We start from the raw sequence: 23,507 nt of genomic DNA on the forward strand, positions 1-23,507 counted from the left end.
CCCTTCCAGTGCACCCGCCTGGGCTCTGGCTAACCGCTCCCGGGGGTCGGGCTGCGGGAGGTGCCTCTTCAGCGGAGGGCCCTGGACGGCCGTTTTCCCGTTTGGTTGCCTTGGGGGCAGAGAAAAGGAGAAGGCCGGGAAGTGCCCACCGGCTCCGTGCCTTGGGAAGCCAGCGCGATCCACACGCCTAGGAAAGAGGTTCCCGGTGCTCGTGGCCGCTAGCGGCGCTGGGCGGGGGGACAGTGGGTTTTCTGTGGGGTGGGGGACGATTTGACCTGCAGCCGTGCGGGCGAAACGCGGGGGCGGTGAGCTGTCCCCGAGGGAGCCAGCTGGCGGGGCTCGGCGTGTGTGAGCGCGGTCAGTGCACAGGCAGGGAGAAGGACCGACCAGGGAGGGGCTGTGCCAGAGGGGCTGATAACGGGGCAGCGAAGCGCCCAGCCGTGCTTGGCCGGGATGCCTGCTGGGGGAGGCCGAGTCCAGCCGGGCCCGTGGGAGGGGGCTGCCGAAGGCCCCAGGAGCGAGGGGGAGGCCGGGGACAGGCCCTGGGCACTGGCTGTGGCTGTTCAGCGCGACGCGCTCTGTCTGCAGGAGCCCGGGGCCAGCTGGCGAGTCCTGGCACGTGCGGCCGGCACAGGGGGTGACGTTCACAGCGAAGGGCTGCGGGTTCTCCCGGGGGCTGTTTCTCGCTGATCTGCTCCAGGGTGGCGGCAGCAAAGGTCTCTGGACTGAGCGTGACAGGAGGGTTCAGTGCTCCCTTCTGTCCTGGCCTCTGACTCGGTTTCCCTCTCCCGGCCCTGTGGCCGTCTCCCCAGTGCTCTGACCCTGGGCAGAGCGCTGGGTGGCTGTGCTGTCTGCTCTCATTGGCTGCTGCACCCTGGTGGACTGATCAGCTCATCTGAGCCCAGCAGGCACCACCCTGCCCGGGCGGGAGCGGGAGCTGGAGCTGGCTGCTGATGCAAGAATGTGTTAATGGCCCAGGAATTAAATGCAGCCAAGTGCCGCCTGGGGAGGGAGCCAGGCCAGCCAGCAGGAGAGGGAGGCGCCGAGGGCTTCACTCGTCTGCTGCGTCTCCCGCCTCTAGGTCACCCCACGATGTGGCTGGCTTCCCCAGACAGCCTGGGGGCGGGGGGGCAGACATGCTGCTCCGTGTCCTTGGCTACAGCAAAGCTGCCTGCTGTCCAGGCCACGCTGCACCTGTGCCCGGACACGCTCCCGCCTCGTGCAGCCTGGCCCCGCGCTGCCCGGGCCTGTGGGCGGAAGAGCTGTGCCCTGCTGTTCCCTTCTGCAGGGGGCCGGGTTCGCCGTGGTCCCGAGACGCCCTGGCAGCTTTACCCGGCTCCCTGCCCCACAAGCCCAGTGAGCTGCGCTAGGCAGCGTTGGCAGCTCCACTGCCCGGGGGTGCCATCTGCTGCCAGTGACCCGCCCTGCCCGCCCGCCAAGCAGGTCTCTTCACAGACGGGTGCCCAGCGCCTCCCCTGGCAGCAGAGCCGAGCTCAGCAAGGGCGGGAAATGTCTGACAACGGTCTCGCGTTTGCAGGGCCCAAGCCTCCTGCGCAGGCCTCAGTTCCCCTCTCACCCTGTGTTTGGCCTCGCCTTGCAGGCGGCCACGCTGGCCCGTGATCAAGACATAAGAGCGGCCAGGCTGGGTCAGAGCTAAGGTCCATTAGTCCAGAGTCCTGTCTGCCCACAGTGGCCAATGCCAGGTGCCCAGAGGGAGTGAACAGAACAGGGAACGATCGTCTCCTGCCATCCATCTCCACTCTGACAGACAGAGGCTAGGGATCCCATTCCTCAGCCATCCTGGCTAATAGCCAGGGCTCAACAAATAATGCAATCTACTCGCCCATGGCGAGTAGATGGCAACCCGGAAGAGCCGGGTTCGGGCGATCTGCGCATGCGCAGATTGTCGGACAGCGCGGCTGGCGAGCAGGGCTTGCCGCAGTTCGGCAAGCCCTGCTAATAGCCATTAATGCACTTAACTGCAATGATTTTATCTAGCTTTTTTTGAACCCTGTTAAAGTCCTGGCCTTCGCCACATCCTCTGGCAAGGAGTTCCACAGGTTGACTGTGTGCTGAGTGAAGAAAAACTTCCTTTTGTTTGTTTAAAACCTGCTACCCATTAAATTAATTTGGTGACCCCTAGTTCTTATATGATGGGAACAAGTAAATAACTTTTCCTTATTCACTTTCTCCACACCTGTTGTGATTTTATAGACCTCCATCAAACTCCCCCTTAGTCTCCTCTTTTCTAAGCTGAAAAGTCCAAGTCTTTTTAATGTCTCTTGAGATGGGACCCGTTCCAAACCCCTCAGCATTTTTGTTGCCCTTTTCTGAACTTTTTCCAGCGCCAGCGAGTCTTTTTTGAGATGAGGTGACTGCATCTGCACGCCGTGTTCAAGATGTGGGGGTCCCCTGGTTTTATACAGAGGCAATGAGATATTCTCTGTCTTGCTCTCTCTCCCTTTTTTAATGACTCCCAACATTCTGTTTGCTTTCCTGGCTGCGCTGCCCGCCGAGTGGATGTTTTCAGGGAATTCTCCACAATGACTTGAGATCTCTCCTGAGCGTTAACAGCTGATTTAGTCCCCGCTGTTTTATACCCTGCGTGTTCCAGCAGGGATTCCTGGGCACGTCTGACACTGAATTGCACCTGCCAGGCAGACACCCCTGGTCCGTTGCCAGTGCCTGGAGGCCTGTTGCAGACTTGCGTGCGGATAGAGGCAGTGCGTGGGCAGCATGTGCACGCCACTGTCGGCCGCGCTGCTGTTTCACGTGGGCAGGGCCCAGCGTGAGCTAGGACTCAGCAGCAGGACCTGCTGGCGCCGGGCTCCCACGCTGGCACTCTGCCCCCGGGACCCTGCAGCAGGGTGGCCTTGGGGGCGCGGGGGGACGGTTCTGTCTTCGCCCCCAAAGCAGCGCTTGTTTCCTCTCGTGCGTCTGACGCCCTGCCAGGGCCATGCTGTGTGCCCGGAGCCCTCCTTACCCGTTTGCAGCTGCGTAGAGCACCCAAACATTTGGGGCACCCCTGGTCTTAGTGTCCACCCACCTGCCTCTTCCTAGCCCTGGGCTGTGGCTCTGCTCCCCCCTCCCCTTGCAAGCCAGCCAGGCTGCCCAAGCTCTGAGCACACGCTGCCTGGGACGGGGGAGAGCCCGCCCTTGGGCCGTGCTGAACGTGCTGCGCTTTAAAGCGATTCCCCTCCTGCCGTGCCGAGGGGCCTAAACTCCTCCCGGCGGCCGGCGGGCGCAGGCTCTGCCCAGGGCCCCGCCAACCCTCGGGCCGACCCTGGCCGCGCGGGGGGGGGGCTGACGATTCGGGGAACGTGGCTGCTGCTTGTGCACTGGCCGGACCGGCGGCTGGAAGGGGCCCCCGTTGAGTCTGCGGGCTGGCGTTCTTTGCACCCCCGTTAACCCTTCGAGTAGCCGCGCGCCCGGCCTTGTGCGCGTCCCTGGGGTGGCTGCAGCAGGTTATCCGCTTGGAAACAAGGCCCTGGGTGTCTTGCATGGCGGCAGGCGCTTCCTGGGGCGCGGCAGGGCAGGAGTGCGGGGGAAGGGAGCCCTCTGCCCTGCCCTGGGCCTTCTCTTTGCAGCTGGTGGGGCGGGAGGGCCGAGGCCTGGCCTGGTTTCCAGGAGCGCGGGAGCCGTGCAAGAGGCCCGGTGCGCGCTGGAGCACAGCGCGAGTGCCTGGCCTCGGGGCACTGGCAGTTCCTGCTGCTCGGTGCGTTCCCGGCTGCCCTGCCCGGAGCGGGGGTTCAGCCGGGCTCTGGCTCCGGATACACCCTCCTGCTGGGGCGAGCGTGGCCCCTGGGGCTGGGCAGGCTGGGCCCTTTCTGCTCTGAAGGGCAGTCCCTGGAGGCGCCCGGCTGTGCTGAGCTCCCCAGCTGCTGCTCCCCCCCCGACTCCCTTGTGCTCTCTGGCTTCGCAGGGAGGGGAACGAACCCGGGGACTCCACCGTGATCTCCTACAGCGAGCTGCTGCACCAGGTCTGCCAGTTCGCCAATGTCCTGCGGGCACAAGGTACGTGCTGAGCCCCGGCTCGCATGTGGGAGGTGGCTTTGCCTCTGGGCGGGGCGCCAGGCGCTCCAGCGGCCTGTACCCCGGGCCCGGTTCCCACGTCCCCAAAGGGCTGAGAGCCGCTGAGCGGGCGATCCCACCACCCCCTGTGGCTGGCTGAGCTGCACCGGCACCTGGCTGGAGCCGGAAGCCGTTGCGCAGGGAGCTGGCACCCGAGAACCGTTCCTGGCGCCTCCCCCAGCCAGGGGCCCGGGCGTGATCGTGCGTCTGCAGGGACCTGGCGTAGCCGGGCCAGGGGCTGCCGTGTCGCCATCCCCCTTGGAGCATTGGGGTCCCTCGCCGAGGCCAATGTCCCTGGGAGCCCTCGGCAGGGCCCTGCGCCCGCCAGCTGAGCCACGAGCTTGCGCTCACTCGCCTGGGGCCCGCTGAGGGGCACGTGGCTGGCGGCGACCCCTCCCCTCCTGCTGGGTTTGTGAGGAGCAGCGGGCACCGCGCTCTGCCAGCCTGGGAAATCGCCCTTCTCTTTGCCAGGCGTCAAGAAGGGAGACAGAGTTTCCATCTACATGCCCATGATCGTGGAGCTGGTGGTGGCCATGCTGGCCTGTGCCAGGATCGGGGCCCTGCACTCCATCGTGGTAGGACGTGCTCAGCGGGGAGCCGCGGCGGGGGGGTGGGCAGTGGGTACGTGGGTGGTGCCGTTTCCTAGGGCCCGTGCCCTGCGAAAAGGCCGGAGTGCAGAAGCGGAGCGCTTCCTGCTTTGCTCCGCCACCGCCCTGGGCCCCTCCCCCCGTCCTGCTCCACGGGGAGCCCCGGGCGTTCCCGCTGTGCTCCGAGTTGAATGACTGTGTCCTTGTCAGTTTGCAGGTTTCTCTGCAGAATCCCTCTGCGAACGGATCCTCGATTCCAACTGCTCCCTCCTCATCACGGCAGGTAACGCCCCCGGCTGGCCTGGGCCGATGCTACGGCAGCAGCTCTGCTAGCGGCTGGTGACGGGAGCCGACGTCCCGCGGCCGAGCCGGGCTGGGCAGCTCCTGGCAGTGCAGGAGGGACTTTCCCTTTCTCTGATGACCGGGGAGCGCTGGGAGCGCTGTGCACAGCCGGCGTCTTGGAAAGGCCCAGGGGCCGCTGGCTGCCATCGCTGCGGTGGTGCCCTGACCCGGGGCCGGGTGGCTGCAGGTCTGCACTTGGCAGAGCAGGGTGTCCGTCCGTGTGGGGCGCCGTGAGGTCTGCCCGGCAGCCCAGCCGGGGTTTCCGTGGCAACGGCAGTGCCATTCCCCCCGCCGGGGCGCGGGGAAGGCCGACGTGGCCGGGCAGGCTGTTCCCCCCGGCCGTCCCCAGGGGGTCTGGGCAGGCTACATTTGAACCCGTCCCCAGGAGGAATTGGGCCCCCCTGTGCGCCCGCCCGGCTGCCCCGGCGGAGGGCCCGGGTGAGGACTCGCTCGCTGTGTTGCAGACGCCTTTTACAGAGGGGACAAGCTGATTAACCTGAAGCAGATCGCGGACGAGGCCCTGCAGAAGTGCAGAGACAAGTGAGTTCCCGCCGGAGGGCGCGGCGCGATGCACCTCGCGGCCGCGGAGCCGCCCGCCCATGGGGGGGTGCGCGCTGCAGGCGGCTCTGGGCCGGCAGGGGAATTCCGTACGGGGTGGTTCCTGCCACGCGGCAGAGCCCCGTGCGCCAGCGCGGGAGGGGCCTTTCCGGTCAGGGCCGTGGCAGGGAGCTGGCGGCAGCGGGTTCCTACTGAAACGCCCGGGTGCGGGCCTGGAGGGCGGCCAGGCCGGGTTGGGGCGCTCTGGCCTGTGTTCGGGCCGAGCCCTGGTTCTGGGCAGGGTGACGAAGGGTCCCAGTGCTCCGGTACACCAGGCCCTAGCTCCGGCCGGGCTCCTCCCCGTTCAGGGAGCTTAGGCCTGGGCGCAGGCTGAGCTCCGGCAGGCCCAGGCACCGGCTTAGGGCGGGGCAACAGTCGTTCAGGGGCACCAGCACGGGGAGACGGTGGCAGAGGGACGCAGGCCGACCTGCTCTGCTGCCTCCCAGCCCCGGCCCCTCACAGCGGCCGCTCCGGCTGGCGCTGGGTCCGCGGGGTCCTGACCAACACGCTGCCGCCTCGTGCTTCCTTCCCTCTCCTCAGCCAGGCACAGGGGCTGCCCGGCTGGGTCCCTGCTCTGCGCAGTGGCTCAGAATCCCCCACCTGTGACAAGGGCTCAGCCGCCTGACCCTGCAGCCTCGTCCTGCGGGGCGGGGCGGGGCGGGGGGCGTCCGAGCTTTGCGTTGCTGGGTTTCACGGGGCTCTGGGCCCGCTCCTGGGTGTGGGATGGTGGCCGGGGGCTCGTCGCCCTTGCTCGGTGGGCTCTGCGTGCGAGGAGTGCCGCACTGGGCGGCCTGCTGGCTGGTGCTGGTCGTTCGGAAAGCGCTGCCCGCTCTGTGGGCGCCTGCTGGTGCCCGTCGGAGACGGCCCGGCCACAGGGCTGGAAGTGAGCGACCCGCCACGGGAGAGCCCTGCTGTGCGCCCAGAGACGCGGAGACACCCCTTCGCTCGGAGCGGCGGGGCTGAGCGTGCCTCTGGGCCGGGTCCCCGCGGCAGGCCTTCTGACCTCGTGTCGCACGTGTGCTCGGTCGCCACGGCTGGAGCCGGCCTCCCCGATGCCCCCGCGCTGGTTCGCTAACTGGGAAACGCCGTCCCGAGCAGCTGGGAGCCCAGCTCGGAGCTCTGGTGGGCCTTGCCCCGCTGTGCAGCGCCGCCGCGGGCCGAGCCACCGGTGTCAGCGCCAGGGAGAGACGGAGACTCCCCTCCGCTTAGCCCAGGAGCCGGCGGCTGGGGAGCGAGCCGACGCGGCTCGCGGCTGCCTGGGGACTGCGGCGCCGGCAGGCCCGGGCAGGGCAGTGCCCACGTGTGCCGGGCGCAGGCTGATGGCCCCTCCTCTCCCCTCCCTTCCCTCGGCAGGGACGCCCCTCTGAGGACCTGCATCGTGGTCAAGCACTTGGGCAGGGAGGCGCTGGTGTCGGGCGGGAGGTGCGGCAAGTCGCCTCCCCTGAAGAGGCTGTGCCAGGACGTGCCGGTGAGTCCCCGCGGGGGGAGCCAAAGGGATGGCTCAGGGTCTCGGGGCGCCCCGTCCGCAGCCTTCCTGCTCTTGTCCCCCCCGAATTACCGTGTGACGTGACCTCGCAGGGACCCCCCGCCCACCCCTGACTCCTAGAGCCCCGCTGGTGCCAGGCACCACGGCTCCGTTCCCCCCTTCCCAGTGCAGGCTGCTCTCTCTCCCGGCACGGCCGCCCCGTCAGCTGAGCCTGGAGCAAACCCAGCGCCTGTCGGAGAGGTCAAGCAGCTGCAGCTGCCGGGCGCTTGGCGTGAGCTGCGCTGGGCCGAGCCCCGGGCCCTGCTCTGTCAGCGAGCGTCCAGCGCGCTGGGGGTCAGGGCGTCCCCCGAGAGAACCCAGCCGCCTTCGAAACCACCGGGGGCCCTCGGGCGAGCGGCCCCTCCCCGGGCAGGGGGGCGGGCGAGGGGCTTCTCAGCGATTCGCAATGGCCCGCTGCCCTCGGAGGGGGCCTGGGAGGGGAGCTCCCACTTTAGGTAGGTCCCTGGGCCCATCCTGCCCAGCCCGGCGGGAGCTCTGTGCGGAGCGCCCTTGCGGCGCTGACGACTCGCTCCGGGCCAGGGGCCGCAGGGAGCCGCATGGAGACCACGTCGGGCGGGAGGCGCTCGGGCCGTGGTGTGTCCGTGCTTTGCCGAGGGGCGTGCAGTCGCGTGGTGCCCGTGCGCAGCCCAGGAGCCCCGCTGCCAGCTCCCCCGCACTGCCAGTCACGCCCTTCGCCGGAGCTCTCGCCTGTGCCCTGAGGATCGCGGCTCCGGGCCTGGCTCCGCCGTGCCTGGGAGCGAAGCCGGCGGCAGTGGGCGGGGTGGCTGGGCGGAACGGGAAGGTGCCGGGTTGGAGGCTGGCTGGACGCCCCCGCCCCTCCTTCGGGGCTGCAAGTGCAACGTTGGCTCTGCGGTCCTGCGGCTCTCGGCTTGTCGCCGCGGGGACGCGGGGCTGGGGCCGATGCTGCCCCCGGCTCTACTGGATCGGGTGCTCGCCCCTCCCAGGGCAGGGAGCAACTTTCACAGGCGCTTGGAGAGGCCATCAAGTCCAATCCCTGCCCTCGTGGCAGGGCCACGCCCCGTCCGGACCATCTGGGCAGCTCGCCGGCCACGTGCGGCCCTTCGAGGTTCCCCCTGCAGCCCGCGCGCCCCCCCCCCCTCCTCCACACTGCTTGTGCACTGGGACGCTGGAGCCTTGCTCCTGCCTGCTCCTGCCCCTCCCTCCAGCGCTTCTGGGTGTCAGTCCTAGTGCTGGCACGCACGGCACAGCCCCCCATTCCTGTTCGCGCGGCCGCTGGAGCCTGCCACGGCCTTCCCTCCTTCGCAGACAGCCTGGACAACGCTCCCTCCGCCGCTGCACAGGTCCCAGCTCCGCTGGGAAAACGAGAGAAGAGAGACGTTAAGTCCCCCCCCCCTCCGGACTCCTTCCCTCGACCTCGTTTTTCCAGGGAGTTACCCCAACTCCTCCAAACAACGTGTTTTGTCTCGAAGGGAGGAGAGCGAGAGCGTCACCGTGTGGCCACGCCCGCTCCTGGATTTAAGGAGAGTGACACCGGGAGTGTCAGGCTCTGACGCATCCCCAGGAGCTTCGCGACACGCCGCACTTCCTAACAACACAAAAGGGAAAGAGAGCGCACGTGCACGTGCACGTACATGCACAAGCACGTGCACGAGCATGCACGCGCACACGAGCATGTACGTGCACACGCACAAGCACGCGCACATACGAGCATGTACACGCACAAGCAGGCACACGCACACAAGCACGCCCACACGCACGTCCTGCAGATGGTGCAGGTCCCAGTGCGCCGTGGCTCAAGTGTGTCTTACTGGCCAGGCCAGGCTGAGTGAGGAGCCGGGTTCCTCAGGCTGAACCCAGAGGCCATGGCCAGAGCCCCCGTTCTTACACGGGTCAGTGCCCCTTGGAGTCTGGATTTGCGGGTCAATCGGTGTTCTCCGGGGCTGCCCTCGCGGGGGTGTCAGGCGGCCCAGGGGGTCTCTGCCTGTCCCCACGGCTCTGCCAATGCTGCTAATTCCATTCGCCTCAGACACGAGGGCTGTTTCCTCGCTGCCTGCAAGTTCCCCACTTCTCGACCACCTGGTGTCTGCTGGCGCCCCCCCCCCCCCCCCCCCTCGCGCGCCAGCACACAGTGCGAGAGGCTCAGGAGTGACCAGATCTTTGCAGGCCGCACTTAGCCTTGCAGCCGATACTGAGACGCAGCTTGGCTACAGCCGAGCCTCCCGTGGGCGCTCCGGGGCCCTGCCCAGAAGTGCTGCCGCGCTCGTGGGGCCAGGCCAGGGCGCTGCGCCTGAGATGGCCTCCTGGGAAAACACCTTGAGCCACTCGCCCTGTGAACTCGGGGCCCAGGCCGAGTCTCGGGCTTCCACTGCCCCCAGGGAGCGAGCGTTAACCCAGTGGGACCCCTGCCCGTGGGCCGAGCTCTTCCGGAGCCAGCAGCGCTGACAGAGCCAGCCTTGGGCGGCCTGTGGAGAGGGCGTGGACGGGCCAACCCGGAGCCGAGACCGCGGTCTCCCTAATAGCCCCGTGCGGCGCAGTGGGGGGCTGTCTGCTCTGCGACCCGGGGCCCCTGCACGGTGCCGGGAGATTCTCACTGACTCTCCCAAATGTGGATTAACCAGGCACCCAGGCTCAGCCCCCCAGGGACAGACAAAGGGAGGAGGGGGAGACCAGCCCCTGGCTGGGGGGCAGGCAGGGGCTGTCTGGGAAGCAGGGAGAGAGGAGGCTAAGCTGGGGCCTAGGGGTGATGGACCCTAACCCTGGGGTCTGCAGCATCCTGGCCCTGGCCCCGTAGCCACATCCCGTCTGCGCTGGGCTGTCCTGGAGGAGCAATAACCCCTCTCCGTTCTACGCCGGGCGGAGTCTGTTCTTGCTCCGGGGGTGCAGGATCGGGGGACCCGCCAGCGCCAAGGCCGCCTGTGCACGGTGCAGGACACGACCGGGCAGCAGCGAGACGCTCCCAGCCCTGCGGCCACGGTTGGACCGGCTGCTCCCGCGTCCCTCGCTCCAGCACGAGTCCAAGCCCCCTGCTGTGGAGTGGGGCGCGCCAGAGGGGAGACTGGCTCTTGGGGACGGGGGGCCCGGTGCTCGGGAGCCTGCAGCAGATTGGGCAGTCGGGAGGGAGGGGGGGGCCATAGGCGCTGCTAAGAAAAGGCTCTGACGGCCGGCGAGGGGCACCCCCGACACCCGCGGGGACGGCACTCGGAGAGCCCCGTGAGTGCCCGAGGGGGGACTTCATTCTCCAGCCCCTCCCTCCCGAGCTTGACCCCCTCGACCGGCTGGTGAGTGGTCCTTTGGGCTCTGGGGAGAGGGGGGCTGGGGCAAGTGCAGGGAGGGGTGGGGGGGAGAGTCCGTCCTCCACTCCTCCCCCACTTGTGGAGGGCTATAACTCAGCCGATTCACAGCCCAAGCTCTGGGGGGGCTTAGGAAGTGCGGGGCTCCCCTCTGCGGGGGGTGCAGGTCCCAGGTGGCCCCAGTGGGCTGCAGTTGCCCATCCCGGGGTTCAGTTTTGCAGCTCGCAGAGGCGAGGGGGTCGCTCGCGAGCCTGGGAAGGGCTTGGCGGGCCGAGCTTTGGGGAGACGCCGGGTGTTGGCCTGTGACGTAGTGGGGGGGCCTTGCTAGGGCTGTGGTGACCTCTGCTGTCTGGTCATTATGCAAAGGGGGCTCCAAACCTGTCTGACCAGCTACCCCCCATGGAGAGGAACAAAGGAAGGGGGATGCTGCCCCTGGCTGGGGGGCAGGGCTGGAGGAGAGTGAGTTAGTTTCTGTCTGGGAGCATGGAGGAAGCAGCCTCAGCAACAGGCTGGGGGGTTAGAAGCCGGACCCCCCACCCCATATCAAGGGGGGCTGAGGCATCCTAGGCCTGCCCTGTAACCTGGTGACGTCTGTGCTGGGCTGTATCCCGGAGAAGCAATAAACTCCTCTGTTCTACCGGCTGGGGGAGTCTGTTCGTGCCCTTTCGGGGGTGCAGGAGGTGGGGGATCCCAACGTGCCGTCACAGCCTGCCTGGCCGTGCTGCGCCTGGTGAGCTGGGCTGGGCTTCTTGGTGAGCAGCGCGCCGCCCTCTTGGTGTGCGACTGGCCCTGGGCGCCTGGGCACCTTGGACCATCAAGCAGCAGGCTCTCTGCCGCCTGGCTGGGCGGGTGCAGGGTGCTCAGCGCCTCCCCCGGGGAATCCGCTCCAGTGCGCCGCGATGCTGCTGTGGGCCTGGGCCTGGCGCTCCCTGGGCGTCCCATCAGCTGTGTCCCGGGCCACGTGGCCCCTGGCAGAGGGGAGGGGCTCTGGAGATGGCAGCGAGAGGCAGGATCCTGGCTGAGCGTCCATCGGCCAGACACCGGGAGTGCTGGCTGCTGGGCCAGCCTGGGGCCCCCACGTGCGCGGGCACGGCCCAAGCGCCAGTGTGGGCCTCTGCTTCCCTCCGGGCTTTCGACAGGAGACTGAGCACCCGGAGAGACCCGCCCGAAGGAATTTCCATCCAGCGGCAGCGTCCCCCGCGGGCACAGCGGCTGCATGGCCGGGCAGGGCGGGGCCTCGTGTTACGTGCGAGGGGGCGGCGGCGGCGCTGCGGAGCCTGTCTCCTGTGCTGTGTGGGGTTTGCCCGTCCCGGTGCCCAGTGAGTGGCTAGGGCAGCGGCCGGTTCCGCTGGGTGGCGCGGAGACAGCCTGGTCAGCGGCGGCCGCCCGCAGGGGCTGTGCTGGAAAGTGACTCTCGCGCCTGGTCCCCGTTTGCCGTCCCCGGCCGGTCTGGGCGAGGAGAGCGCTGCTGACCCCCGGCGCCGGCCAACCCTCCAGTGCGGGCCGGGGAACTCCCCCGCCGGGGAAGGGCTGCCCCGGGGGCTCTGTCTGGACGGAGAAGGCTCATCTGAGCAGGCAGGAGCTTGCCTGGCCCTTGCCCCAGCTGGCAGGCAGGGCTCTCAGCTGATAACAGTGTGTGCTCATCCAGGAGGCGATGGCCTGGTGCCACCGCCCTGTAGTAACCCAGCAGGGCCGTGGGCCTGGCCGCCTGCTCTCGGGTGGCCCGTCGGTGGGCAGAGCTGGGCGGCAGCCAGGTGTCCTGGTCCTGCTGGCAAGCTGCTGCTGCGCTGGGCGTGGGTGTGGCACACCTCCGGCTGCACTGACCGGCTGTGCCCGGGCGTGGGCGTGGCACACCTCCGGTTGCACTGACCGGCTGTGCCCAGGGGTGGGCGTGGGCGTGGCACACCTCCGATTGCACTGACCGGCTGTGCCCGGGGGTGGGCGTGGGCGTGGCACACCTCCGATTGCACTGACCGGCTGTGCCCGGGCGTGGGCGTGGCACACCTCCGGTTGCACTGACCGGCTGTGCCCGGGCGTGGGCGTGGCACACCTCCGGTTACACTGACCGGCTGTGCCCGGGCGTGGGCGTGGCACACCTCCGGTTGCACTGACCGGCTGTGCCTGGGGGTGGGGGTGGGCGTGGGCGTGGCACACCTCCGGTTGCGCTGACCGGCTGTGCCCGGGGGTGGGGGTGGGCGTGGGTGTGGCACACCTCCGGTTGTACTGACCAGCTGTGCCCAGGGGTGGGCGTGGCACACCTCCGGTTGCAATGACCGGCTGTGCCCAGGGGTGGGCGTGGGCGTGGCACACCTCCGGTTGCACTGACCGGCTGTGCCCGGGGGTGGGTGTGGGCGTGGGCGTGGCACACCTCCGGTTGCGCTGACCGGCTGTGCCCGGGGGTGGGCCGGCAGCGGGAGGGAACTGGGTGCTCGAGCCAGGGGAGTTGGTGCTGATCCCTCAGGCCCTTTGGGGGAGTCTCTGGGGCCGCCTGCCTGGCTGGCCAGGCCGTGTCGTTTGGGATGAGCGCCCGCCTGGCCCAAGCCGAGGGGCAGAAGCCGGGTTCCAGAGGCCATCCTGGAGCGAGTTGGGAGCCGTGGGCAGGGTCTCTGGAGCTGCAGGAACCAGGGAGTAGCGGGGTGACGGCGCGTCGGGGTCCCCCCGATCCTGCACCCCCGGAGCAGCCAGAACAGACTCGCCAGCCAGTAGAACGGGGGGTTCCTGCTTCTCCAGGACACAGCCCAGCACAGACGTGAGGTGGCTACAGGAGTCAGGGCCAGGGTGTCTCAGCCCCTTGGGGTGGGGTGCATCACCCCTAGCCCCTCAGCCCAGGCAGTTCCCTCCATGTTTCCCAGCCAGCAACAGCCCCTTCCCCCAACACTCCCTTTTGTCCCGTCCCTTCCCTTAGCTGGTAGGACCGGTTCGGCTGTACCACAGGCCCCTAGAGCAGGGGATGGACAAACCGAGGAAGCTGCTAAAAATGGCCCTGAAGCCAGAGCGGAGGTGCTGTCCGGAGCCCTCTGCTCTGCCTTGCAGGGTGCTCGGGTCACGTGCTGCACGGCGCCGCAGGGCTGGGTGGCGCCGTGTGGCTGTGAAGCGAGGGGCGCCAGGAGGGCAGAGGCCTCTGGAGGAATGGGCGACCCACATCCCACCCAGGGCCAGCAGCTCCTCTCTGTAGCATGCCCGGCTTAGCGGCCAGGCTGGGGCAGAGCAGTGTCCGTGCAGCCCGGGATCCAGTCTGCTGCCAGCGGCTGGGGCCAGGTGCCCCGAGGGAAGGAACTCAGCAAGAAATCCATCCCCTTTTTGCAGGGACTAGGGAGCCCCCCAGCACCCACGAGACATCCCTGACCATCCTGGCCAGCAGCAACATCTCCGGTTCTCTTTGGACAATCCTCCTTCTTTGGGCTTCCCCGTGTCCCTGGCCTCGGGCTCCGCAGGCTGAGGGGTGCAAGGTGGGCCGGGTGCCTGCTGATCTTACCAGCCAAGCCCTGGCTCTCGTGGGCAGGGGAAATAAAATGTCTGTTGGCTTTCTCCGCCCCTTTGCAACTTGCCCGACTCGTCTCATGTGTCTCCGTCGTCTCGGCCCCCACCCGAACTCTGAGCGCGGGGGCAGAAGGGAGGGGCGAGGAGGCCTTTGACTGTCCCTCTCCCCTGTCCTGCAGACTCCCTGGGATGCGGGCGTGGACCGGTGGTGGCACGAGCTCGTAAAGGACGCCAGCAAGGAGTGCGAGCCGGAGTGGTGCGACGCGGAAGACGAGCTCTTCGTTCTCTACACCAGCGGCTCCACGGGGAAGCCCAAGGTACTGGTCGGTGGCCAGCGCCTGGCCAGGCCAGTCCCGCCTGGTCACCAGCCCACGGACCATGGGAACGGGGCCCGCCTGGCACTTGCGCTCTGGAGCCCGCTGCGGAGTGCCGAGTGCCCGGCGGCGTCTCCGGCTGCGCGGCGCTGGTGGCTGAGCCCGTGTTCTCGTTGCAGGGCGTCGTGCACACGGTGGGTGGATACATGATTTTCACTGCTGCCACTTTTAAGTACGTGTTTGATCACCATCCTGAGGACGTGTACTGGTGCACGGCCGACATCGGCTGGATAACTGGGCACTCCTACCTCACCTACGGGCCGCTGGCCAATGGGGCAACCAGCGTTTTGGTAAGTTCTGCAGGGTTGGAGCCTCTTCCAGTGTGCTGCTTTGGGGCATCTCTGGGGAGTGCGTAAGCCCCGGCGGGAGCCGGCGTGCGCGCCCCGCGGTGACCAGGGTGCTGCCCGGCGGGAGCCGGCGTGCGCGCCCCGCGGTGACCAGGGTGCTGCCCGGCGGGAGCCGGCGTGCGCGCCCCGCGGTGACCAGGGTGCTGCCCGGCGGGAGCCGGCGTGCGCGCCCCGCGGTGACCAGGGTGCTGCCCGGCGGGAGCCGGCGTGCGCGCCCCGCGGTGACCAGGGTGCTGCCCCTGGTCTCCCAAGCAGGGTGCAGGGTTTGCCGGTGGGCTGGCCTTGGTGTCGTGGCTGGCGTTAGCCACTTTCCCTGCTGGAGCACCAGGGCAGAGCCTCGGGCCCAGTGCTGAGGAGGGGCTGGAGCCAGGCCTCCTCTGCCCGGCCGGTCCCTGCCTGGCGGCCAGAGCCAAGGGAGACCGGGGGCAGGGGCTGGGCCTGGGAGGAGCAGGGGAGGTGCGAAGAGGGTTGTCTCTGCTCCTCCCTTCGCCTTTTACCCCCCCCCCCAGCTGTGTCCTCGGCGTCCCTGGGCCCTCCCTGTGCGCAGCTGCGGAGCCTGGGGGATTCGTGGAGGCGCCGGCTGGGGGCTCAGAGCCGTCCTCGGGCTGCGCTGTTCCTGCCCAGGGCGGGAGGAGACGGGCCCAGCCTCACTCGGCAGCTCCCCGGGCCTGTCCCGACCCCGTCTCTCGCTCAGTTTGAAGGGCTGCCCATCTACCCCGACGTCAGCCGCATGTGGAGCATCGTCGACAAGTACCAGGTGACCAAGTTCTACACGGCGCCCACGGCCATCCGGCTGCTCATGAAGTTCGGCGACGAGCCCGTGAAGAAGTAAGTTTGGTGGGGGGGCTGACAGCTCCGCGGGTGCCCGGTGGGGGGGGGCGAGAGCTCTGTGGGCGCCTGGTGGGGGGGGAAGAGGGGCTGAGAGCTCTGCGGGTGCCCGGCGGCGGGGGGGGGCGAGAGCTCTGTGGGCACCCGGTGGCGGGGGGGCGAGAGCTCTGTGGGCGCCTGGCGGGGGGGAAGAGGGGCTGACAGCTCTTTGGGCGCCTGGCGGGGGAGGGAAGGGGGGCTGACAGCTCTGCGGGTGCCCGGCGGCGGGGGGGGGGGGGGGCGAGAGCTCTGTGGGCGCCTGGCGGGGGGGAAGGGGGGCTGACAGCTCTTTGGGCGCCTGGCGGGGGAGGGAAGGGGGGCTGACAGCTCTGCGGGTGCCCGGCGGCGGGGGGGGGGGGGCGAGAGCTCTGTGGGCGCCCGGCGGCGGGGGGGGGGGGCGGCGAGAGCTCTGTGGGCGCCTGGTGGGGAGGGAAGGGGGGCTGACAGCTCTGCGGGTGCCCGGCGGTGGGGGGGGGGGTGAGAACTCTGCGGGCGCCTGGTGGGGGAGGGAAGGGGGGCTGACAGCTCTGCGGGTGCCCGGCGGTGGGGGGGGGGGTGAGAACTCTGCGGGCGCCTGGTGGGGGAGGGAAGGGGGGCTGACAGCTCTGCGGGTGCCCGGCGGTGGGGGGGGAGGGGGTGAGAACTCTGCGGGTGCCCGGCGGCAGGGGGGGGGGGGCGAGAGCTCTGTGGGCGCCTGGTGGGGGGGAGAAGAGGGGCTGAGAGCTCTGCAGGTGCCCGGCGGCGGGGGGGGGGGGGCGAGAGCTCTGTGGGCGCCTGGTGGGGGGGGAAGAGGGGCTGAGAGCTCTGCGGGTGCCCGGCGGCGGGGGGGGGGGGGGCGAGAGCTCTGTGGGCGGGAGAAGGCCCAACAGCTCCGCAGGCACCGGGCAGGGGGAGGGGTGGCTGAGCGCTCCCGGGCCGTGGCCGTGCGGCGCGTTGCCTGTGGCTGGCCTGTTCGCTAGGGCTCGAGGGTGCGTGGCGGGGCGGGCGTGGGCCCATGGGAGCCGGCAGCCGAGGCCGGGACGCCGGGCTGTGCTGGGCTTGGAGGCGCCTGCCGGGGGGTGTTCCCTGCCCCCCCCGCCGGCCGCTGCTCCCTGCCCCCCCCGCCGGCCGCTGCTCCCTGCCCCCCCCGCCGGCCGCTGCTCCCTGCCCCCCCGCCGGCCGCTGCTCCCTGCCCCCCCGCCGGCCGCTGCTCCCTGCCCCCCCCGCCGGCCGCTGCTCCCTGCCCCCCCCGCCGGCCGCTGCTCCCTGGCCCCCCCTGCCGGCCGCTGCTCCCAGCGTCATGAGGGGTGGGCCGGGTGGTGGAGCAGCCGCTGCCTGGGCACGCAGGCCGACCGGACTGGCCCCTGCCGCGTGCCCGGCTGCCAGCGCGTCGGCGGGTCCCTGGTGCCCGGGCCCTTGGGGCTCCGCGCCAGCCTGCCCGACTCTCCGCTGGCGGGTGCCGACTCGCCGCCTCTCGCCGCAGGCACAGCCGCAAATCGCTGAAGGTGCTGGGCACGGTCGGCGAGCCCATCAACCCCGAAGCCTGGCTGTGGTACTACCGGGTGGTGGGGGAGGAGAGGTGCCCCATCGTGGATACCTTCTGGCAGACGGAGACCGTGAGTCCCCCCCGCAGCCCGCGCCCTGCCCCGGGCGTCCAGCTCCTCCGAGGGCCCCAGGCAGCCCCGTGTGTGTCACTGGCCCGGGGGCCTCGCAGCCACGCTGCCCCCACGGCGCTGGGGCGAGGGAGGGACAAACCGCCCCTGCCTGGGGCACCTCGGCTCGCAGGCCTGCCCCTCGGTCGGGGGTTGGGGCTGTGCGCGGCGTCCAGCTGGGCTGCTGGCCGTGCGGTCCGGGCCCTCGCCTGCCTCTCTGCGCTCCGCCCCTGGCCCCTCGCCCCCGCGTCCCGCCTGCGGGGGCCGGGCCGGGCGAGGGCTGATCGTTGCTTCCTCCTGCAGGGTGGCCACGTGCTGACCCCTCTGCCCGCTGCCACGCCCATGAAGCCGGGCTCCGCGGTGAGTGGGGACCGTTTGGGCGCCCTTGGCTGGGGGGGCTCCGCTTGGTGCCCTCCTGCTGGGGCGACTTCCCGGGGGCCAGTGACTTGGGGGAGAGGGGGGTTAGCGACACTGGGCCCCTCCGTGAGCGCCGCTGCCTGGGCCCGGCGCCGGCGCGACTGCGCTCCCTGGATAAGGGGGGCTCGGCGCCCCTGGGAGAGCCTGGCCAGGTGGGGCCAAGCCCCTGGGGCTCCTGTCCGGGACTGAGCCCCTCCCCAGAGCCAGGCCCTCCCACCCTCCCGGGCCTGGGGCTGGGCGTGAGTTTGCGCTGTCCCCCACAGACGTTCCCCTTCTTCGGCGTGGTCCCCGCCATCCTGGACGAGTGCGGCGAGGAGCTGGAGGGGGAAGCAGAAGGCTACCTGGTAAGGAGCTGGGATCCTGCGCTGACGGGCCGGGTCCTGCTGGGGGGGCAGGCGCTTCCAAGCCGGGCCCTCCCCCTCCCCAGCTCCCCAAGGGTCCCTCGTGCACCTCTGCCGGGAGCCGCCCGGGAGCCCTGCGGGGGCATCGGAGCTCCTGGGCCACTGGCCGGGATCCTCCTCCCCTTAGGAAGCCCCGGGGGCTCTCCCAGCTGGCTGCTCTCGTGGCAGCGGGAATAGGGCGTGGAGAGGCCAGTGCCCCCTTGGACATCGGCTGCCCCGGGGACAGCCCCCCTGTGCCCTTCCTAGCGGGGACCAGCTCTGCCCTGCCCCACAACCCTTCCCGCGGAGCTGGGGGCATTCTCCATCCCCGGCCCTTGGAACTCCGGCTTGGAAGTTTCTCCAGCAGAGGCAGCTTGGGAGTTATTTTGGGGAGGTTCTGGGCCCCGTTCTGGAGCAGGGCGGACGGGCTGTTGTCTCTGTTCTGGAGCAGGGCGGACGGGCTGTTGTCTCTGTTCTGGGGGGGCGGGGGGGGCTCTTGGCCCCGTTCTGGAGCAGGGCGGACAGGCTGTTATCTCTGTTCTGGACACCATCTGTGCCCCACAGCCTAGGCTGCTGACCCCGCGTCTGTGCGTCCCCTCAGGTGTTCAAGCAGCCTTGGCCTGGAATAATGCGGACGGTGTACGGGAACCACGAGCGCTTCGAGACCACCTACTTCAAGAAGTTCCCGGGCTACTATGTGACGGGGGATGGTGAGTCCAGACAGCAGCCGTGTGTGGGGCCTGGCAGCGTGCGTGGCCCCGCGGCGTCCCTGCTCTGCGCGGCGGGCTGTGGGCTGCTCCCCGCCTCCTGGCCCTGGCGCGGCGGCCTCACGCGGTGGCTGGTCCTTTGCAGGCTGCAAGCGAGATAAGGACGGCTACTACTGGATCACGGGGCGCATCGACGACATGCTGAACGTCTCCGGTGAGGCCGGGCCCTGGGGCCGGGGGGAGAGGAGGAGAGCGCAGCCTCCCAGCCAAGCCTTGCCCAGCGGGGAGGAACCCCCTCCCCCCAGCCGGCGCGGCGAGTCCTGCCTGCCAGCGTACGGCCCGGCGGGGGGCTACTCGGCGCTTGCTATGGCGGCCTGGGCCCTGTGCTACCCCCAGCCTGTGACGGGGCCCGTGGTTCCCGCCAGCTGGGCGGGGCGGAGCCGTGTCCCAGTTCCAGGCTCTGGAGCCCTGTGGCGCATTCCTGCCCGCCCCCTTCCCCAGGACCGAGATCCGGAGCCCCCTGAGCTCCAGGCAGGCCGAGGGGTCGCTGGGCCCGGGGCTAGCGCGCTTGGCAGCGCAGCACAAGGCAGGGTGTGGGGCGAGGCAGAGAATCGCGCCTGCAGCGACCTGGCTCCAAACCCGCAGTCCTGCAGTGCCCGGTCTCCGCGCGTTGGGGCTCAGGGCTGCCTGCCAGGGAATGTCCTGTCCCGTCTCCCCGCGCGGAGCACCCCGTCCCTTTCCCATGTGCCCCAGAATGCCCCCCACGTGCGCTCCGGCCCCTCAGCTCCACCCGCCACAGGTCCCCAGGCGGAGCTGTTGCTGCGTGGGGAGGGCTTGGAGTCACTGGCCCTGAGCTCTGTCCTGGGCAGCCTCTGGCTACCTGCTCCCTCGGCCTTTGGGCCAGGCCCGGTGGCCTGTGTGTGTCGGCCCCAGGCCTGTGATGCCCCAGCTCCTACGGGCCCCCTGCGCAGGGCGAGCATGTCCCAGCGCGACAGCCGGCAGGGAGCGGCAGCCAGCGAGGGGCCCGCTCGGATGCGTGTCTCTGCCATGCAAAGCGCCTGCCCCTCGTCGGGCCTCCGGGCCGGGGAGTGGAGCCTGCCCCGTCCTGCAGGCCAGCAGGCTGCCGACCGGCACGTGGGCCTGCTCCCCGCAAGGCCCCAAAGCGCAGCCTCTGCTTCCTTGCAGGCCACTTGCTGAGCACGGCGGAGGTGGAGTCGGCGCTGGTGGGACACGCCTCCGTGGCCGAGGCGGCCGTGGTGAGCCACCCCCACCCCGTGAAAGGCGAGTGCCTCTACTGCTTTGTGACCCTGCGGGACGGGCACGAGTTCACCAAGGCCCTGAGGGACGAGCTGAGAAACCAAGGTAACGGTGGGGGGGGGAGGGTGCTTCGGCGGGGCCCCACCCCAGAGACGTGGGGAGCAGCTGCTGGGCCTGGCGAAGGCCCCTGGCCGAGCGAACCCCCGTGCCCTGCCAGGACTGGGCCCAACGTCCCGGCCCGGGGCTGGCGGAGCCCCCGTCCAGATCCCCGAGGTTGCGGCTGCTCGTGTGCTGCTGGCAGCCCCATGAGGCTCCTGCTTCCCATGGCGACCTCTGCCGCGGAGCTCAGCCCCCTCGGCGCACGGAGCCTGTGAGGCCGCAGGCCTGGCCCTGCACCTGTGAGCTGGGGCGTGGGCCCTCGGGGGCTGCTCTTGCTGCTGCCTTTTCGCCGTAGCCGGGCGGCTCTGGGCCGTGTCCGGGGATGTCAGTCGTGGGCCCGCTGTCTCTGGCCGGGCGTGAAGAGCCGTTCCGCGCGGGGAGCCTGGGGAAGCTGGGGGCCCATCAGGCTGGCCCTGGGTGCCGTGTGATGCTGAAGGTGGCTGTTTCCATGGCACGGCCTGGGGCAAGCTGGTTCGTGTCCTGGGCCTCCTGCGGGCGGCAGGGAGAGGCTGGAGCGGGCAGGCGTGAGTCCTGCCGTGGAGAGCCGCGTGCTCGCTCCTCCCCTCCAGCCGCGGGTCTCCCGCCCCAGAGCAACTGGGCTCGCGCGGCAGGCACCGTGCCGTGCCGACAGCGGTGGTCTCGGAGTCGCTGCTGCGCAGCCCCTGGGCACGCACCCCTCTTGCTGCTCGGGGGTTCACTGAGTCCTGGGGGCTGAAAAATCGCTCCAGCACCATAACGCTCCTGCAAATCCCTTGTTTCTAGTCCGAGAAAAAATTGGGCCGATAGCAACCCCCGATTACATCCAGCACGCGCCTGGCCTGCCCAAGACCCGCTCAGGTACGGTCCCCCCGGGTCACCTGCTCCCCCCGCTGGGAAGCGGCACAGCGCCTGGCCTCTGCAGGCCGGGCCTCCTTAGAGCAACGGAGTCACCGGGGTGCTGGGGGGGCAGCGGAAGGAGGTTTGGTGGGGGCCCCTCGTGCTGGGAATGGTCCTAGCTTGCCCAGGTCTCTGGTGTGCCTGGGCGCGGGAGGAATCTGTCCCCATGCGGCTCGTGCAGGGCTGACTGCGGACACGGGCTGACTGGCTGGGGCTGCGGCTAATCCCCGCGTTGCTCCATTCGACAGGCAAGATCATGAGGCGCATCTTACGGCAGATTGCGAAGAACGACCGGGAGCTGGGGGACACCTCGACGGTGGCAGATCCCGCCGTCATCAGCCAGCTGTTCCAGCAGCGCTGTGAGGCTGCCGAGTAGCCGACCGCTGGGCCATCCTGAGGAGACGCCGGCGCGCCCGGCCCTGGGCGAGCGGCGCCCTCTGTCCGAGCGCTGCACTCGCGGGCGGGACGCCGGCGCCGGCAGGGAGGAGACGGGCCTGGCCGGGCTCTCGTGTTGTGCCTCTGGGGAGGTGCGTTACATTGCCAACCGGCCTGGCGCATCTGGAATCAGCCTCCGTCCCTCGCCATTTCCTTTTCCGTCCTGCTCGTCGTGCAAGGGGCGAGGCCAGCGGCTGCCCCCCCGAGCCCCTCCCGCCACGGCGGGTCAGCTGAGCGCAGGGCACCGCATGGGGGGAGGCCTGGGGGATGTGCTGGTACCCCCATTTGGCTACGGTCACTGCTTGACCCCAGCAGTTGGATTCTGCCTGCACAAGGCCCCCCGGAGCAGTGGGCGCAGGAGGGAACCGGAGCCGGGGGGCCTGGGTTCCCTTGGCCGTGCTCCAGTGTCCTAGTGCGGCTGCCTGTGGCTCATGCTGGGCTGGTTCATCGAAGGGGGTGCTCAGCCCGGTGCCTTGGGGCAGTGGCAAAGGTGACCAGGCCGGTGGAAAGGGGCAGCCAGGGCCTTCTGTTCCTCTCCCAGAACCCTGAGGGCAAGGCCTGAGCATGGCCAGGCTGCCTTCAGCTGGGACCTCACCCCAACAGCCGTGAGCCCCCCATGAGCATCCTGCCAGCTGGCTACAGCTTGGGGGTGGGTTTCTGCTCCGTCCCTGCTGCTCAGCTCCAGCCCCGGCCTGGGGCGGGTTCCTGTTGCAAACAGCTGCCTGGCTCGTTTTGTAACTTACACAACCCTCGTGGCTGCCGGCGTGGGCCTTGCCCCGTGACTCCGGCACTTGAATCGGCTCCGACCCCTCAAAGCTCCATCCCAAGGCCAAGCCCCCCCGGACGCCGCCAGCATTTCCCTGGCTGCTCCCTGCTCGCAGGTGCTTGCGCGCTGTTCTCGTGCTGTGCGTACCTCCGGCTTGTACCTCCCACGCGGCTCTGCCGGCTGTGGGCTGCTGCCAGGGGCTTGCTACTTTGTGGTCCTCCACCTTGCTTCAACCCCCCCCCCCCCCCCCGGTGTCCTTTGAATCTTGGTCTGTGATTTTGTTGGAAAATGGCTGGAAGTGGGTTCTCGCTGGAATAAACGTGAGCCCGGCCTGGCGGCGCAGTGGCTGCTTGCTCGTCTCAGGCGGTGCCCCGTGGACTTAGGCTACCGCTTATCCCCCCAGACCTGCCCCTCACTCCTGCGGCTGCAGCCGGCATGTAGCGGTGGGCGTGTAACTGCATCACAGGGAGCTCGGCCCCAGGTCACTCTCAGGGTGCAGAGCCACAGGCTCCTGCCTGAGGGCCAGGGCTGGGTGGGGCCATGACTGGACCGTGTCCTGGCTTGGGCAGGAAGATCAAAGCCCCTGCTCAGGCTTGGTGCATCGGCTGGAGCCCCAAGCGGCCGGCTACCTCCTGGAGAGGGGAGGCTGGGCAGCTGGGCTCCCCCCAGTGTTGTGTGCACCGCTGCTGGGCTGCGTGTGGCTCTCCAGGTGCTGCACAAGGCTCAGCTCCCCCGCCTGGGGGCCTGGAACCCTTTGGCTGCCGGGAGCAGGGCTGAGGCCTGGCCCGTGGCCGGGGTCAGTCAGAGCGACTGCGCCGGGGTGGGCACTTTGCTGAGTGACCCCAGCACCCTGCCCCCAGGGGCTCCCCCTGCTGCCCCCCACCCTGTGTCCCAGTCAGACACCAGCATCTTCACCTCAGCGCTGAGGGCCAGGGGGCCCTTGCATGGCAGCAGGGCCTGGCCGAGTCCCTCGGGTTAACTCTGAGGGGGGCTCGGACCAGCGTAATGACAGTGGCTGGCCCAGGAGGGAGTGGCCTTTAGCGGCCCTTTGTCCTGCCATGCTTCTGGTGTACCCCCCCCCCCCCCCCCCCGTGCGGCTCTGCCCCTCCTGGTGTACAGATACACTCCCAAGCCAGCTGCTGCATCCCTGGCCAAGACGCTGCCTCCCTCTCAGCTGCCCTGGCCCTGCCCTAGGAAGGTGCAACTTGAAACCAGGCCTGGCCCTGGAGGGAGCGTTCAGCACCTGGCCTGTGGCAGGGCCCCTGAGTGAACACTGACATGTGGGCAGGTGCTGGTTTGCTCAGGGTTGCAGGGGCTGGCGGGTGGGGTGGGGTCAACCCTGCCCAGCAGGCCTGAACCGTGCTGAACCCCCCACAGCTGGCCCCACCCACCCAAGGCACCTGTGGGTGAACACTTC

General features: G+C 69.6%; 1 protein-coding gene across 2 annotated transcripts in view; it reads left to right on the top strand.

The window, feature by feature from the left end:
• ACSS2 (acyl-CoA synthetase short chain family member 2) overlaps nt 1-22,426 on the top strand; it is a 41,513-nt gene extending 19,087 nt beyond the window's left edge. For both annotated transcript variants that reach the window (XM_075901485.1, XM_075901486.1), the window contains exons 3-18: nt 3,923-4,014; nt 4,543-4,646; nt 4,869-4,941; nt 5,465-5,540; nt 6,951-7,065; nt 14,054-14,191; nt 14,368-14,538; nt 15,290-15,423; nt 16,925-17,057; nt 17,397-17,453; nt 17,774-17,854; nt 18,492-18,600; nt 18,743-18,811; nt 19,783-19,959; nt 20,776-20,850; nt 21,138-22,426. In XM_075901485.1, coding sequence (XP_075757600.1) covers nt 3,923-4,014; nt 4,543-4,646; nt 4,869-4,941; nt 5,465-5,540; nt 6,951-7,065; nt 14,054-14,191; nt 14,368-14,538; nt 15,290-15,423; nt 16,925-17,057; nt 17,397-17,453; nt 17,774-17,854; nt 18,492-18,600; nt 18,743-18,811; nt 19,783-19,959; nt 20,776-20,850; nt 21,138-21,265 — 1,732 coding nt within the window. In that variant the 3' untranslated portion in view covers nt 21,266-22,426. The remainder of the gene's footprint in view (nt 1-3,922; nt 4,015-4,542; nt 4,647-4,868; nt 4,942-5,464; nt 5,541-6,950; nt 7,066-14,053; nt 14,192-14,367; nt 14,539-15,289; nt 15,424-16,924; nt 17,058-17,396; nt 17,454-17,773; nt 17,855-18,491; nt 18,601-18,742; nt 18,812-19,782; nt 19,960-20,775; nt 20,851-21,137) is intronic.
• The last annotated feature ends 1,081 nt before the right edge of the window (nt 22,427-23,507 follow it).

The sequence above is a fragment of the Pelodiscus sinensis genome, chromosome 18 (assembly GCF_049634645.1).
Source record: "Pelodiscus sinensis isolate JC-2024 chromosome 18, ASM4963464v1, whole genome shotgun sequence".
In the NCBI taxonomy this organism is placed as follows: Eukaryota; Metazoa; Chordata; order Testudines; family Trionychidae; genus Pelodiscus; species Pelodiscus sinensis.